Here is a 16,438-nt window from a genome sequence, read left to right as displayed (position 1 = left end):
CGCTGTCGTCCCAGAAGCAAGCTTCTTCTAAAGATGATGCACAAGAAAGCCTGCAAACAGTTTGCTGAAGACAAGCAGACTAAGGACATAGATTACTGGACCCATGTTCTGTGATCTGATGAGACCAAGATAAACTTATTTGGTTCAGATGGTGTCAATTGTGTGTTGCGGCAACCAGGTGAGGATTACAAAGACAAGTGTGTCTTGCCTACAGTCAAGCATGGTGGTGGGAGTGTTATGGTCTGGGCCTGCATGAGTGCTGCCGGCACTGGGGAGCTACAGTTCATTGAGGGAACCATGAATGCCAATATGTACAGAGCATGATCCCCTCCCTTCGGATACTGGTTCACAGGGCAGTATTCCAACATGATAACAACCCCAAACACACCTCCAAGGCGACCACTGCCTTGCTAAAGAAGCGGAGGATAAAGGCAATGGACTGGCCAAGCATGTCTCCAGACCTAATCCCTATTGAGCATCTGTCATCCTCAAACGGAATGTGAGGGAGCGCAAGATCTCTAACATCCACCAACTCCGTGATGTTATCAAGAAGGAGTGGAAGAGGGCTCCAGTGGCAATCTGTAAAGCTCTGGTGAACTCCATGCCCAAGAGGGTTAAGGCAGTGCTGGAAAATAATGGTGGCCACACAAAATATCGACACTTAGGGCCCAATTTGGACATTTCCACTTACGGGGTGTACTCACTTTTGTTGCCAACGGTTTAGACATTAATGGCTGTGTGTTGAGTTATTTTGAGGGGACAGCAAATTTACACTGTAATACAGGCTGTACACTCACTACTTTACATTGTAGCAAAGTGTCATTTCTTCAGTGTTGTCACATGAAAAGATATAATAAAAAAATTACAAAAATGTGAGGGGTGTACTCACTTTTGTGAGATACTGTACATGCACACACAATCTCACATACATGCACACACACACACACAAAATCTCACACACACACACACTTACATACATACACAATCTCACACACATATTTACTTATAAATACATACTGGTTCTAACAGTCTCTCTTCAATTTTGAATTATGTTGAACTTTTCTGTTAGGGAGTACAACTTATTTAAAATATTACAAAATCATATACAGCTCCTAAGCATGTATAATGAGAACCACAAGTTAGATCATAATTTTGAGAATACTTGTATTTGAAAAAAAAAAAAACACACAAAACCTTTGCAATACATTTTCATAAACTAGATATGCTAAATTTGTATTTGTCCTGTAGTTAAAGACAAGCTCTGTAGGACGTAATTAGAAAAGGCAGTAAAATCAGTGTTTATTTATATGATGTGAAACCGTTAACATTTAAATAAGGAAAAAAGGACCGCAGAGTGAATGTGTACTGTAATTTAAAATCCTAGCAAGAAAAGACGTTGGCATTTTTTTAACCTACTGTCAGTTGACAGAGACCTTTTATCACTACAGCTGCAGTGTTTGTCAGATCCATGAAAGAGTTGCTGGCACACACACACTAGTCAGTAATATTGCTCTGAAGCAGACCAGTCTCAAGTGTATGTATCTGCTGAAGCACCGGTAATTATCCCTAATGGTAAGATTGCTAAACTCTTGGGGGAAAAAAGAACAGATTGAGAGAATTGATTTTCTCTGTAACTCTTCCCATGACGCTATACACAGGCAGGCAGGCAGAGAAAGGAATTCTGTTCAGCTACCATTCAAAATACGAGTTACAAAGTCTGTAACAAAAAAAAGAGTGCTTTACCCCTACAATTATATAGGAAAAATTCTCACTGAATAAAACAGGAGCGATTTTTTTAACCATTCATACTTTATCTTTATTGGTTTAAATATTCAATCATACACGTTTAAAAACAGTTAAACTCTCTAGAAATCAATATATAGCATAGGTGTGTGAATAATACCTCTGAGAATCATGTATCTAGATGTGAAACATTGTAATTGGTTTGTATAATATCAAGCAGTCAGATACAAACAATATATTTTGTAGCCGTCTATTAATAGATTCAGAAATAATGCTGTAACAAGAGCACTTGTTAATATGTGGGATGTCAGATTATGAGATTAAAGCTATCTAGCTAATACTCTATCTGTAATTATAAAGTATTTGCTTGTACAGTTAACTTTAGCACAGCTGTTCAGTGTAATAGATTCTGTCTGCTTAAGCCCCTTCTATAGCGGGCGCTAGATTAACATTTAACTGACTTGTTTCACTATCATAGCATAACGTCTGATCTCAGAATATAACACATATTTACAAACTATTGGCAAAAATTATTGCAATCAACAATTATCATAGGGAGTAAGCGGTTAAAAAAAAACGAGAGTATGAACTCTCTGAAGCCAGTCCCCTGGCACCTGTTTAGCTCACGCTTCTTCAGAGGGGTTGATTCAAAAAACGTTGCATTAAAAAAAGTAATAAGGATTTAAACTCCCAGCAAATTCAAAGCAGTCTAGAAAAAAAACATCAGCACTGGAAAATCTCAGGATTGCCCTCTAGAAAAGCAATTTACAAGGTATAAAATCTGGTATCCTATACACAAACAACTAATAATCAAAGCTTTGAAACAAAAGGTTTGCGCTGGTCCCTAAACAGAGATGCAGAAACGAATTATACAAAGTAAGTGCACAGCAAAAGCAAGAATATACCTTTTTGCTTCCCAGAACAATGCGATTAAATGTACTTGTTGTTACTTCTGTAATGAGATGATACTGGGATTCATGTGGCACAGAGTCGCCTGTAAGGTGCCTTTGTAGGGGACTGTACAGTTTGCTGAAGTTTTGGATAAAAGCCTCTGAAAGCAAATAATAATGAATAACATAAATTATGCTTACCTGATAATTTCCATCAAGGGGAGGAGAGTCTACGGCTCGATTCATTACTACTGGGAATTAAGAACCTGGCCACCAGCAGGAGGCAAAGACACCCCAGCCAGCCAAAGGCTTAAATATCTCCCCCACTTCCCTCATCCCCCAGTCATTCTGCCGAGGGAACCAGGAACAGTAGGAGAAATATCAGGGTAAAAAAAAGGTGCCAGAAGATGAAAATATTTAGGGCCGCCCAACGGAGATACGGGCTGGAGCAGTGGACTCTCCTCCCCTCGATGGAAATGAAATTATCAGGTAAGAATAATTTATGTTATCCATCTAAAGGGGAGGAGAGTCCACGGCTTCATTCATTACAATTGGGAACATATACCCAAGCTCTAGAGGACACTGAATGAAACTGGGAGTGTAAAAGGCAGACCCTAATCTGAGGGCACCACAGCCTGCAAAACCTCTCTCCCAAAAACAGCTTCTGCAGAAACAAAAAAGTCAAATTTGTAAAACTTTGTAAAAGTGTGTGAGGAGGACCAGGTAGCTGCCTTACAAATTTGCTCCACAGAGGCCTCATTCTTGAAGGCTCAAGACGAAGCCTCAGCTCTAGCTGAATGAGCCATGATCCTCTGAGGAGGCTTATGTACCACTATCTCATAAGCCTAGCGAATCAAGCTCCTCAACCAAAAGGACAAAGAAGTAGCAGAGGCCCTTTGCCCCTTGCGCTTCCCAGAATACACCACAAAAAGAGATGAAGACTGTCTGAAATCCTTTGTAGCCTGAAGATAGACCTTCAAGGCACGAACCACATCCAGGTTATGATGTAACCTCTCCTTTGAAGAAGAAGGGTTAGGACACAAAGAAGGAACAACTATTTCCTGATTGATGTTACGGTTAGACACCACCTTGGGGAGAAACCCCAACCCAGTGCAAAGTACAGCCTTATCCGCATGAAACACCAGATAAGGAGGATCACATTGCAAGGCAGCTAGTTCAGATACTCTGTGTGCCGATGCAATAGCCAATAGGAAGAGAACCTTCCAGGACAGAATCTTAATGTCTATGGAATGCATAGGTTTAAACGGAACCCTCTGCAAGACCTTAAGGACTAAGTTTAAGCTCCAAGGTTGAGCAGACTGTCTAAAGACAGGTCTGATTCTAGACAGAGCTTGAACAAAAGATTGAATGTCAGGGAGCTCAGCGAGTCTCCTATGCAACAAACCTGATAATGCAGAAATCTGTCCCTTTAAGGAACTAGCGACAAGACCCTTCTCCAAACCATCTTGGAGAAAGGACAGAATCCTGGATACCTTCACTTTATGCCAAGTATATCCATGCTTCTCACACCAGGACAAGTAAGTCCTCCACACCTTATGGTAGACTGGCTTCCTTGCCTGAATTAGAGTATCAATCACACTTTCTGAAAAGCCTCTCTTGGCTAAGACTAGGCGCTCAATCTCCACGCAGTCAGCCTAAGAGAATCTAGATTTTAATGTTGAAAGGGGCCTTGTGACAGCAGATCCCTGTGACAGGGTCACCTCCACGGCGGAGAGGATGACATCCCCACCAGATCTGCAAACCACGTCCTCCGTGGCCACGAAGGAGCAATCAGAATGGTCAGGGCCCGCTCCTGTTTGATGCATGTCACTACGCGAGGTAGAAGTGGTAATGGTGGAAAAATGTAAGCTAGACTAAATCCCCAAGGAACCACCAAGGCATCTATCAGCTCTGCCTGGGGATCCCTGGACCTTGACCCGTATCGAGGTAGCTTGCAATTAAATCTGGACGCCATGAGATCTATCTCCGGCGCTCCCCATCTGTGACAAATCTCAGCAAACACCTCAGGGTGAAGAGACCATTCCCCCGGATGGAAGGATTGTCTGCTGAGAAAGTCTGCTTCCTAGTTGTCCATACCTGGAATGTGAATCGCTGAGAGTGAGCAGTCGTGGGACTCCGCCAACTCCAGAATCCGAGACACCTCTCTCATCGCGAGGAAGCTCCTCGTACCCCCCTGATGGTTGATGTAAGCCACTGAAGTAATGTTGTCGGTATGGAAACTGATGAAACTGACCGACTCCAGAGAAGGCCATGCCTTCAGAGCATTGTAAAATGATCATGGTTCTAGGATGTTGATTGGAAGGATAGACTCCTCCCTGGACCACTTTCCTTGTGCCATCCTGGCACCCCAAACAGCTCCCCATCCTGTCAGACTGGCGTCCGTGGTCACAATCTCCCAGGACGGTCGCAAGAAGGATGTCCCCATGGACAGTTGCTCTGGACGAATCCACCATGAGAGGGCGTTCTGAGCATCCATGGATATTAGCTGTGATAGATCTGAATGATTGCCGTTCCACTGTCTCAACATGGACAATTGAAGAGGTCTGAGATGGAACCTGGCGAATGGGATGACATCTATGCTTGACACCATGAGACCCATCACCTCCATACATTGAGCCACTGACAAGCTTGTGGAGGACTGGAGGGCAAGACAGGTGGACGCAAGCTTCCTGCGAGCTGATCTGTAAGAAATATCTTCATGGACATTGTCTATTATAGTGCCCAGGAACTCCACCCTGTTGCTGGGAACCAGGGAACTCTTTCCTGCGTTGATCTTCCAACCGTGAGATTGGAGCAGAAGAAGAGCCCTCGAATGATCCTCTGCGAGGCAGAGCAACGTCGCCTGAACTAGGATGTCGTCCAGGTAAGGCGCCACCGCAATGCCCCTGGATCTGGCCACTGCAAGCAGCGCCCCCAGAACCTTTGTGAAGATTCTCAGGGCCGTCGCCAGACCAAAAGGAAGGGCCACAAACTGGAAGTGTTCGTCCAGAAACGCCCTCCCTCTTGAACTAGGGGCAGAATAGATCTGATTGTTTCCATTTTTAACGATGGAACACTCAGAAACTTGTTTAAACACTTTAGGTCCAGAATCGGGCGGAACGTGCCCTCCTCCTTTGGAACCACAAAAAGGTTGGAATAGTACTCTAGACCCCTTTCTTCTAGGGATACTAGTACAATAACCCTGAGAGAGGCAAGATCTCTCACACACTCTAGAAAGGCCTCTCTCTTCTCTGGTCTTGAAGACAGGTTTGACAGGAGGAATCTGCCCTCGGGCGGATGGGATCTAAACCCTATTATGTAACCCTGGGAGACCACTTCTAGAACCCAAGGGTTCTGAACGTCCTGCGACCATGCGTCTGAGAATAGAGATAATCTGCCCCCTACATGATCCGGAGACCGGTAGGGGGCCGCCTCTTAATGCCAATTTCATCTCGACGGGCTCCTTGCTCTGCTTAGACTTGTTCCAAGATTTAGCCGGCTTCCAAGATCCCTTGGAATGGTCCGCTTTTGCGGTGGGTTGCTGGCGCTGGGCCTTGTCTGCATGAAAGGGACGAAAAGTAGACCCCTTAGGCTTAGCTTTCTTATCCTGCGGTAGGAAAGCTCCCTTGCCTCACGTAACCATGGATATGATCGAATCCAATCCTGGACCGAACCGGATCTTTCCTTGAAAAGGCAGGGACAACAGCCTCAATTTAGAGGTCATGTCCGCAGACCAAGATTTTAGCCACAGAGCCTTGCACGCTAAAACAGAAAAAAACCTGACACCTTAGCATTCAGGCGAATAATTTGCATATTGGCATCACAGATGAAAGAATTGGCGACCTTAAGCGCCTTAATCTTCTCCTGTATCTCGTCGATGGATGTCTCCCCCTCGACCATTTAACACAGGGATTCACACCAATATGTTGCAGCTCCAGCGACCGCAGCAACGGCCGCTGCTGGCTGAAAAATAAACCGTGTGCTGAAACATCTTTCTCAACATGTTTTCCAGTTTTTTATCCATGGGCTCTATAAATGTCAAACTATCCTCAAGGGTAATAGTCGTCCGCTTCGCGAGCGTAGCGATAGCCCCATCCACCTTAGGGATGGCCCCCACAGCTCAAGCTGAGAGTCCTGAATGGGGAACAGTTTTTTTAAAGGAAGAAGAAGGGGAAAAGGAAGAACCTAATAGCTCCAATTTGTTCTTAATAATATTAGCCATCTTAACGGGTACCGGGAAAGACTGAGGTACTACCCTGTCCTCGTATATCTTGTCAAGCTTAGGAATCGCATGTTCCTCCGGTATATTAGGTTCCAGAACCTCCAGATTAGCAAGCACCTGCCATAGCAGAAAGCACAAATTCTCCATCCTAAACCTATAACCCGGCTCCTCGGAGTCGGAATGGGCCTAGCCATCGTATAGAGCCTCTGGATCTTCCATCGGCGAGGACAAACCCTGGACCGGGCCGCTATGATAAACCCTACGCTTGCACTTAGCAGAACGTGGTAAGGCATGGATCACTTTCGAAAACCGCCGATTTCAGTTTGTCCGCAAAGTCTGACGGCCAATGAATCTCTCACAAAGGAGTAACGGTTGGACCCCGGGGCGCTGCATGTGCAATCGGAGATGAATGTAGAGAAGGCACTGCACGAGACGAAGAACTCTCAGAGATGGACGGCTCAGTAGTACTAGGCATCCATTTACATTTAGATGTTGTAACTTTATCAAGGCATGTGGAACATAGTTGTGCAGGCTGATCTACCAGAACCTCCTCACAATAAACACAGGAATGAGACTTTAAGGAGGGAGAGCCCTCTAACGCGTCAGAGTCCTCATCACTTGCGCGTTTGGTTAAACTAAGTTTATTAATTAAAAAGGCACCTTTATACCACCAATGGCCGGGGCACTCACCACCTCCTATGACCCAGACTACAGAAACCGCTACGTCTCCTGCGCCACAGACCAACAGAGAAGGATAGACACACCCAGTCATGTGGAATGCCTGGAAGGACTGCCCCTGCACTAGGGAAAAACACGCCAAAAATGGCCACGCAAGATTCCCCCAAGTAACCTGAAAGTTCCACACATTGCCAGAGCCTCATCTTGCACATAACGCAGCAATGACACAATAAATAATATCATGTATAAACCCCCCCTGTTCAATAATCCCCCTTCCAGGAATATTAACCATTGATTCTGTGAAGATAAAAAGGCGCCACACTGTGACCCTGTCTTCTATGTTATCATTATTAATAAAAAAATTAAACAATCTTATCAGAATCTACGCTGTGGAACAGGAAGTTAGTAGCCTTGCTCTTGACATGGAATTGAGTGTAGAAAGCAGGCAGCGAAACTCGTTAACGCTGATTGCTTATGGAGCTGTTAATACGAGTTGGGATGGTTTCGCAGAAAGACTCTCCCTGCACCTCCGGACTCTAACTTTTGCCTAGGCTCTCACTGAGCGGCTGACAAGACTACTTAAAACTCCAGTCCCACTGCGAAGAGTACTACCCTCCATAAGAGACTACTCCAAAACTCTGGCACTCCTCTGCCATCCTCCTGTGACGAAAGGCAAAGAATGACTGGGGGATGAGGGAAGTGGGGGAGGTATTTAAGCCTTTGGCTGGGGTGTCTTTGCCTCCTCCTGGTGGCCAGGTTCTTAATTCCCAATAGTAATGAATGAAGCCGTGGACTCTCCTCCCCTTTAGATGGAAATATTTACTTATGCAGACAATATTTAGAGCAGATATGAAATGCAATCATTTAACAACAGTCCTATTTCAAGCATCTATTTGTGTCAATTTCCTATCACACATAGGATGTACAGTTTCACTATATAGTGCAGAGGGACACACTTCTACAACTAAAGAGAAATTCAATTTTGCAGGGGCTAAAAACACACAGGTAAAGTTCTGCTTGTGATACAAAATTCTGTAGCAGAACACATCCAGTGATTGGCAGGACTGTGTATCTTGCTTTCCGGATTGTGACTGGCCATGTAATACTCAACAGCTGTAAGACTTACTATTGCCGAGTGGTTTTGTCACTTAAACGCACAATGCTAGCAAGATCATTTGCTCTAAATCCTTACCCGCAGGGTATATTGCCCGTTTGCCCACAAAACACAAATCATAAATTAGATTTTAAAGGAGTACTGCAGTCAACTTTTTTCTTTGTTTGATGGAAATGAGAAGGGAGGGTCAAAATGCTTTTTTTTTCGATAACGATGTTTATTTTCTGAAACAATCAATATGTATGCGATTCACTTGCGGAGATGTGTCCTTCTACACCAATAAAGCAAAAGCAGCTGTCCTTGTTAGACGATAAGCACTTGAAGGAAGCACTAAACTAATATTGCAGTATAACATTTAAATGCAACCCCTTTTACATTCATTGGGCACGAAAAAAACTAAATGTGTAAATGCAGCCCTTTAATATGCACAACAAATGTTTTGAGTTTAAATATACCTTAAAACAAAATCAAGTCTTTGAAAAGTAGTGACACTAAACTATAGATATGGCACCTCCCCCCAAAAATCCCCTTAAAGGGACAGTTAAACACAAAATTAAAAACTTTCATGATTCAGATAGAGAACACAACTTTAAACAACTTTCCAATTCATTTCCATTATCTAAAATTGGCACAATCGTTTTATATTCACCAGCTCCTACTAAGCATGTGCAAGATTCACAGGATATACATATATATATATATATTTGTGATTGGCTAATGACTGTCACATGATGCAAAATGTAACTAACTGACATTTGTCGATAAAAAAACAACCTATTACTCATTTGAAATTCAAACTAAGTGCTTTTGAATTGTCTATTAATTATGCATTTATGGATTATGCCATTCTACTGTGCTTTGTGGTCCTTTAAAGGTCCCTGCGGGAGTATTTTCTATATAACTGGCCATATAATTGTGCCTTACCTAGAGTGGGTCTGATGAGAGGCTGATGCTGATCTAGAACATAATGGGTTTCTGCTTTCACATCCACAATGGCAGCAAATTCCTTGTGCCAAGCAGCCCCCGACGCCCCCAGCCGCTCTGCATAAGTCCAGGACAGGTTTGAATCCAAAAGATAAAGATTTAGAGTTTTATTGGTCCTACACCTGAGACCATTAATACTGTCTGTGCTCACAGGATTGCTGGGACTTACAAGTATATTCTCCTCAATGTGAGGTATTAAGTGCTCCGAGTCCTCTCTGTGGGAGGTAAGTACAAAGTCTGAAGTCATCAGTCCTCTCCTTACGGTCTGACAGCACGCAGTGTAATGGCTAAAGGGGCTGTAGAAGCTTAGAAAATTGTTGCACTCTCTTGCTGTAGAAATAAAACCAAGAAAGAATTGCTCTTTGAGGTAGAAGGAATCTAACGCAGCCTGTATGTCGAGGAAGTTGCACTGCGGAGCGCTAACCTTGATCGGTCGGACGCCAGCACTCTGGTTGATGCACAGCTCACACACATTATGGACCCTGGAGATAAAGTGCCACTGGGGAAGGACCACGGTATTACAACACGATAAGACCTTGTAAGTCTGTGAGTGGGAAAAACTTGTGTCTGGTGAGAATGCGGCCTTAATAAAATTCTGCTCCTGACCGTGCTGAACAAATACACTTTGTGTGCAGTTCTTGTAACTGAAGGTCATTTCTGTAATCTGCAAAACACAAAATAAAGTCATTGTGAGGGTATTTACAGGTTAGTACTTTCTTTAAATGGACACTAAAGTCAAAATGAAAGCTAGAGCGAGCATACAGTTTTAAGAGACTTTACAATTTATTTCCATTATCAAATTGTGCACAGTATTTTTATATTCACACTTTTTATAGGCATCAGCTACTACTGAGCATGTGCAAGATTTCACAGCGTATATGTACACAAGTCTGTGGTTGGCGGATGGCTGTCATATGATACAGGGAGCTGGCAATTGGAAGTAAACTTTGAAATTTGTCATAAAAAAAAACTAATTCTGATTTTAACATCAAAGTAAATGCTACTTCATTGTCTGTATTTAATGGTCCTTTAATCAAATGCTTAAAGGGACACTGAACCCAACTTTTTTCTTTCATGATTCGGATAGAGCAGCAATTGTAAGTAACTTTCTAATTTAGTCCTATTATCAAATTTTCTTCGTTCTCTTGGTATCTTTATTTGAAAAAGTAGGAATGTAAGCTTACGCACCGGCCCCATTTTGGTTCAGAACCTGGGTAGCGCTTACATTTAGCCACCAATAAGCAAGCTGTATATTTGCAATCCGCTGCCAAAATTCAGCATTGCACAAGGACACTATTTTGCGCTCTTGTGCAACCCAGTCCCCTGCCCGCGCACAGCCAATCACACGCGGGCAGGAGCTGTCAATTTCCCCGGTCTTGTTCGACCTAAGAGGTGGAGAAAAAGGTTAGAGAAGTAGCAGTCTGATGACCGCTGCTTGATAATACTGACTGCAGGTTCTCTTGCAGTCGTAGCGGGGGGCGAATGGCTTGATAAATATTTTTTGTTTGCAGTAAATCTCTCTAGAAAGAGTAAAACAAGCAATCTGACTGACCCAGCAACAGTGAATGTACGATCAGGGCAGGATTCAATGTATATCTGTCCCTAATTGACCATACAAGAGGATATACGATAAACATACTCAAGAGGGTTGTCAAGGAAAACAGAATTTATGTTTACCTGATAAATTACTTTCTCCAACGGTGTGTCCGGTCCACGGCGTCATCCTTACTTGTGGGATATTCTCTTCCCCAACAGGAAATGGCAAAGAGCCCAGCAAAGCTGGTCACATGATCCCTCCTAGGCTCCGCCTACCCCAGTCATTCGACCGACGTTAAGGAGGAATATTTGCATAGGAGAAACCATATGATACCGTGGTGACTGTAGTTAAAGAAAATAAATTATCAGACCTGATTAAAAAACCAGGGCGGGCCGTGGACCGGACACACCGTTGGAGAAAGTAATTTATCAGGTAAACATAAATTCTGTTTTCTCCAACATAGGTGTGTCCGGTCCACGGCGTCATCCTTACTTGTGGGAACCAATACCAAAGCTTTAGGACACGGATGAAGGGAGGGAGCAAATCAGGTCACCTAAATGGAAGGCACCACGGCTTGCAAAACCTTTCTCCCAAAAAATAGCCTCAGAAGAAGCAAAAGTATCAAACTTGTAAAATTTGGTAAAAGTGTGCAGTGAAGACCAAGTCGCTGCCCTACATATCTGATCAACAGAAGCCTCGTTCTTGAAGGCCCATGTGGAAGCCACAGCCCTAGTGGAATGAGCTGTGATTCTTTCAGGAGGCTGCCGTCCGGCAGTCTCGTAAGCCAATCTGATGATGCTTTTAATCCAAAAAGAGAGAGAGGTAGAAGTTGCTTTTTGACCTCTCCTGTTACCAGAATAAACAACAAACAAGGAAGATGTTTGTCTAAAATCCTTTGTAGCATCTAAATAGAATTTTAGAGCGCGAACAACATCCAAATTGTGCAACAAACGTTCCTTCTTCGAAACTGGTTTCGGACACAAAGAAGGCACGACTATCTCCTGGTTAATGTTTTTGTTAGAAACAACTTTTGGAAAAAAACCAGGTTTAGTACGTAAAACCACCTTATCTGCATGGAACACCAGATAAGGAGGAGAACACTGCAGAGCAGATAATTCTGAAACTCTTCTAGCGGAAGAAATTGCAGCCAAAAACAAAACTTTCCAAGATAATAACTTAATATCAACGGAATGTAAGGGTTCAAACGGAACCCCCTGAAGAACTGAAAGAACTAAGTTGAGACTCCAAGGAGGAGTCAAAGGTTTGTAAACAGGCTTGATTCTAACCAGAGCCTGAACAAAGGCTTGAACATCTGGCACAGCTGCCAGCTCTTTGTGAAGTAACACAGACAAGGCAGAAATCTGTCCCTTCAAGGAACTTGCAGATAATCCTTTCTCCAATCCTTCTTGAAGAAAGGATAGAATCCTAGGAATCTTTACCTTGTCCCAAGGGAATCCTTTAGATTCACACCAACAGATATATTTTTTCCATATTTTGTGGTAAATTTTTCTAGTTACAGGCTTTCTGGCCTGAACAAGAGTATCAATAACAGAATCTGAGAACCCTCGCTTTGATAAGATCAAGCGTTCAATCTCCAAGCAGTCAGCTGGAGTAGGACCAGATTCGGATGTTCGAACGGACCTTGAACAAGAAGGTCTCGTCTCAAAGGTAGCTTCCATGGTGGAGCCGATGACATATTCACCAGATCTGCCTACCAAGTCCTGCGTGGTTACGCAGGAGCTATCAAGATCACCTACGCCCTCTCCTGATTGATCCTGGCTACCAGCCTGGGGATGAGAGGAAACGGCGGGAATACATAAGCTAGGTTGAAGGTCCAAGGTGCTACTAGTGCATCTACTAGAGTCGCCTTGGGATCCCTGGATCTGGACCCGTAGCAAGGAACCTTGAAGTTCTGACGAGAGGCCATCAGATCCATGTCTGGAATGCCCCACAGTTGAGTGATTTGGGCAAAGATTTCCGGATGGAGTTCCCACACCCCCGGATGCAATGTCTGACGAATCAGAAAATCCGCTTCCCAAGTTTCCACTCCTGGGATGTGGATTGCAGACAGGTGGCAGGAGCGAGTCTCCGCCCATTGAATGATTTTGGTCACTTCTTCCATCTCCAGGGAACTCCTTGTTCCCCCCTGATGGTTGATGTACGCAACAGTCGTCATGTTGTCTGATTGAAACCGTATGAACTTGGCCCTCGCTAGCTGAGGCCAAGCCTTGAGAGCATTGAATATCGCTCTCAGTTCCAGAATATTTATCGGTAGAAGAGATTCTTCCCGAGACCAAAGACCCTGAGCTTTCAGGGATCCCCAGACCGCGCCCCAGCCCATCAGACTGGCGTCGGTCGTGACAATGACCCACTCTGGTCTGCGGGAGGTCACCCCTTGTGACAGGTTGTCCAGGGACAGCCACCAACGGAGTGAGTCTCTGGTCCTCTGATTTACTTGTATCTTCGGAGACAAGTCTGTATAGTCCCCATTCCACTGACTGAGCATACACAATTGAAATGGTCTTAGATGAATGCGCGCAAAAGGAACTATGTCCATTGCCGCTACCATCAAACCTATCACTTCCATGCACTGCGCTATGGAAGGAAGAGGAACGGAAGGAAGTATCCGACAAGAGTTTAGAAGTTTTGTTTTTCTGGTCTCTGTCAGAAAAATCCTCATTTCTTAGGAGTCTATTATTGTTCCCAAGAAGGGAACTCTTGTCGACGGAGATAGAGAACTCTTTTCCACGTTCACTTACCATCCGTGAGATCCGAGAAAGGCCAGGACTATGTCCGTGTGAGCCTTTGCTTGAGGAAGGGACGACGCTTGAATCAGAATGTCGTCCAAGTAAGGTACTACAGCAATGCCCCTTGGTCTTAGCACCGCCAGAAGGGACCCTAGTACCTTTGTGAAAATCCTTGGAACAGTGGCTAATCCGAAAGGAAGCGCCACGAACTGGTAATGCTTGTCCAGGAATGCGAACCTTAGGAACCGATGATGTTCCTTGTGGACAGGAATATGTAGATACGCATCCTTTAAATCCACCGTGGTCAAGAATTGACCTTCCTGGATGGAAGGATTGTTCGAATGGTTTCCATTTTGGACGATGGAACCTTGAGAAACTTGTTTAGGATCTTGAGATCCAAGATTGGTCTGAACGTTCCCTCTTTTTTGGGAACTACGAACAGATTGGAGTAGAACCCCATCCCTCGTTCTTTTAATGGAACAGGATGAATCACTTCCAGAAGATAACCCTGGAAGACTATTTCTAGCGCCCAAGGATCCAGAACATCTCTTGCCCAAGCCTGAGTGAAGAGAGAGAGTCTGCCCCCCACCAAATCCGGTCCCGGATCGGGGGCCCGCATCTCATGCTGTCTTGGGAGCAGTGGCAGGTTTCTTGGCCTGCTTTCCTTTGTTCCAGCCTTGCCTTGGTCTCCAGGCTGGATTGGCTTGAGAAGTATTACCCTCCTGCTTAGAGGACGTAGCACTTGGGGCTGGTCCGTTTCTGCGAAAGGGACGAAAATTAGGTTTATTTTTGGCCTTGAAAGACCTATTCTGAGGAAGGGCGTGGCCCTTGCCCCCAGTGATATCAGAGATAAACTCTTTCAAGTCAGGGCCAAACAGTGTTTTTCCCTTGAAAGGAATGTCAAACAATTTGTTCTTGGAAGACGCATCCGCTGACCAAGATTTTAACCAAAGCGCTCTGCGCGCCACAATAGCAAACCCAGAATTTTTCGCCGCTAACCTAGCCAATTGCAAGGTGGCGTCTAGGGTGAAAGAATTAGCCAATTTAAGAGCACGAATTCTGTCCATAATCTCCTCATAAGAAGAAGAATTACTAATAATCGCCTTTTCTAGCTCATCGCACCAGAAACACGCGGCTGTAGTGACAGGGACAATGCATGCAATTGGTTGTAGAAGGTAACCTTGCTGAACAAACATCTTTTTTAGCAAACCTTCTAATTTTTTATCCATAGGATCTTGGAAAGCACAACTATCTTCTATGGGTATAGTGGTGCGCTTGTTTAGAGTAGAAACCGCCCCCTCGACCTTGGGGACTGTCTGCCATAAGTCCTTTCTGGGGTCGACTATAGGAAACAATTTTTTAAATATGGGGGGAGGTACGAAAGGTACACCGGGCCTGTCCCATTCTTTATTAACAATGTACGCCACCCGCTTGAGTATAGGAAAAGCTTCGGGGGGCCCCGGGGCCTCTAGGAACTTGTCCATTTTACATAGTGTTTCTGGAATGACCAGATAATCACAATCATCCAAATTGGATAACACCTCCTTAAGCAGAGCGCGGAGATGTTCCAACTTAAATTTAAAAGTAATCACATCAGGTTCAGCTTGTTGAGAAATTTTTCCTGAATCTGAAATTTCTCCCTCAGACAAAACCTCCCTGGCCCCCTCAGACTGGTGTAGGGGCCCTTCAGAAACAATATCATCAGCGTCCTCATGCTCTTCAGTATTTTCTAAAACAGAGCAGTCGCGCTTTCGCTGATAAGTGGGCATATTGGCTAAAATGTTTTGATAGAATTATCCATTACAGCCGATAATTGTTGCATAGTAAGGAGTATTGGCGCGCTAGATGTACTAGGGGCCTCCTGTATGGGCAAAACTGGTGTAGACGAAGGAGGGGATGATGCAGTACCATGCTTACTCCCCTCACTTGAGGAATCATCTTGGGCATCATTTTTACTAAATTTTTTATGACATAAATCACATCTATTTAAATGAGAAGGAACCTTGGCTTCCCCACAGTCAGAACACAATCTATCTGGTAGTTCAGACATGTTAAACAGGCATAAACTTGATAACAAAGCACAAAAAACGTTTTAAAATAAAACCGTTACTGTCACTTTAAATTTTAAACTGAACACACTTTATTACTGCAATTGCGAAAAAGTATGAAGGAATTGTTCAAATTGTTCACCAAAATTTCACCACAGTGTCTTAAAGCCTTAAAAGTATTGCACACCAAATTTGGAAGCTTTAACCCTTAAAATAACGGAACCGGAGCCGTTTTTATATTTAACCCCTTTACAGTCCCTGGAATCTGCTTTGCTGAGACCCAACCAAGCCCAAAGGGAAATACGATACCAAATGATGCCTTCAGAAAGACTTTTCTATGTATCAGAGCTCCACACACATGCAGCTGCATGTCATGCTGTTCTCAAAAACAAGTGCGCCATACCGGCGCGAAAATGAGGCTCTGACTATGATTAGGGAAAGCCCCCATAGAATAAAGTGTCTAAAACAGTGCCTG

The 16,438-nt window shown here is 44.0% G+C and overlaps 1 protein-coding gene across 1 annotated transcript in view; it reads right to left on the bottom strand.

Annotated features, from left to right (window-relative positions):
- TXNDC11 (thioredoxin domain containing 11) overlaps positions 1-16,438 on the bottom strand; it is a 106,275-nt gene that overhangs the window by 15,160 nt on the left and 74,677 nt on the right. Inside the window, exons 8-9 of the mRNA XM_053694791.1 lie at positions 9,572-10,295; positions 2,649-2,794 (exon numbers count right to left, since the gene is read on the bottom strand). Of these exons, the coding sequence (XP_053550766.1) occupies positions 2,649-2,794; positions 9,572-10,295 (870 nt within the window). The remainder of the gene's footprint in view (positions 1-2,648; positions 2,795-9,571; positions 10,296-16,438) is intronic.

Source organism: Bombina bombina, chromosome 11 (assembly GCF_027579735.1).
Source record: "Bombina bombina isolate aBomBom1 chromosome 11, aBomBom1.pri, whole genome shotgun sequence".
Taxonomy (NCBI): domain Eukaryota; kingdom Metazoa; phylum Chordata; class Amphibia; order Anura; family Bombinatoridae; genus Bombina; species Bombina bombina.
This window is presented reverse-complemented; position numbering and strand designations above follow the sequence as displayed.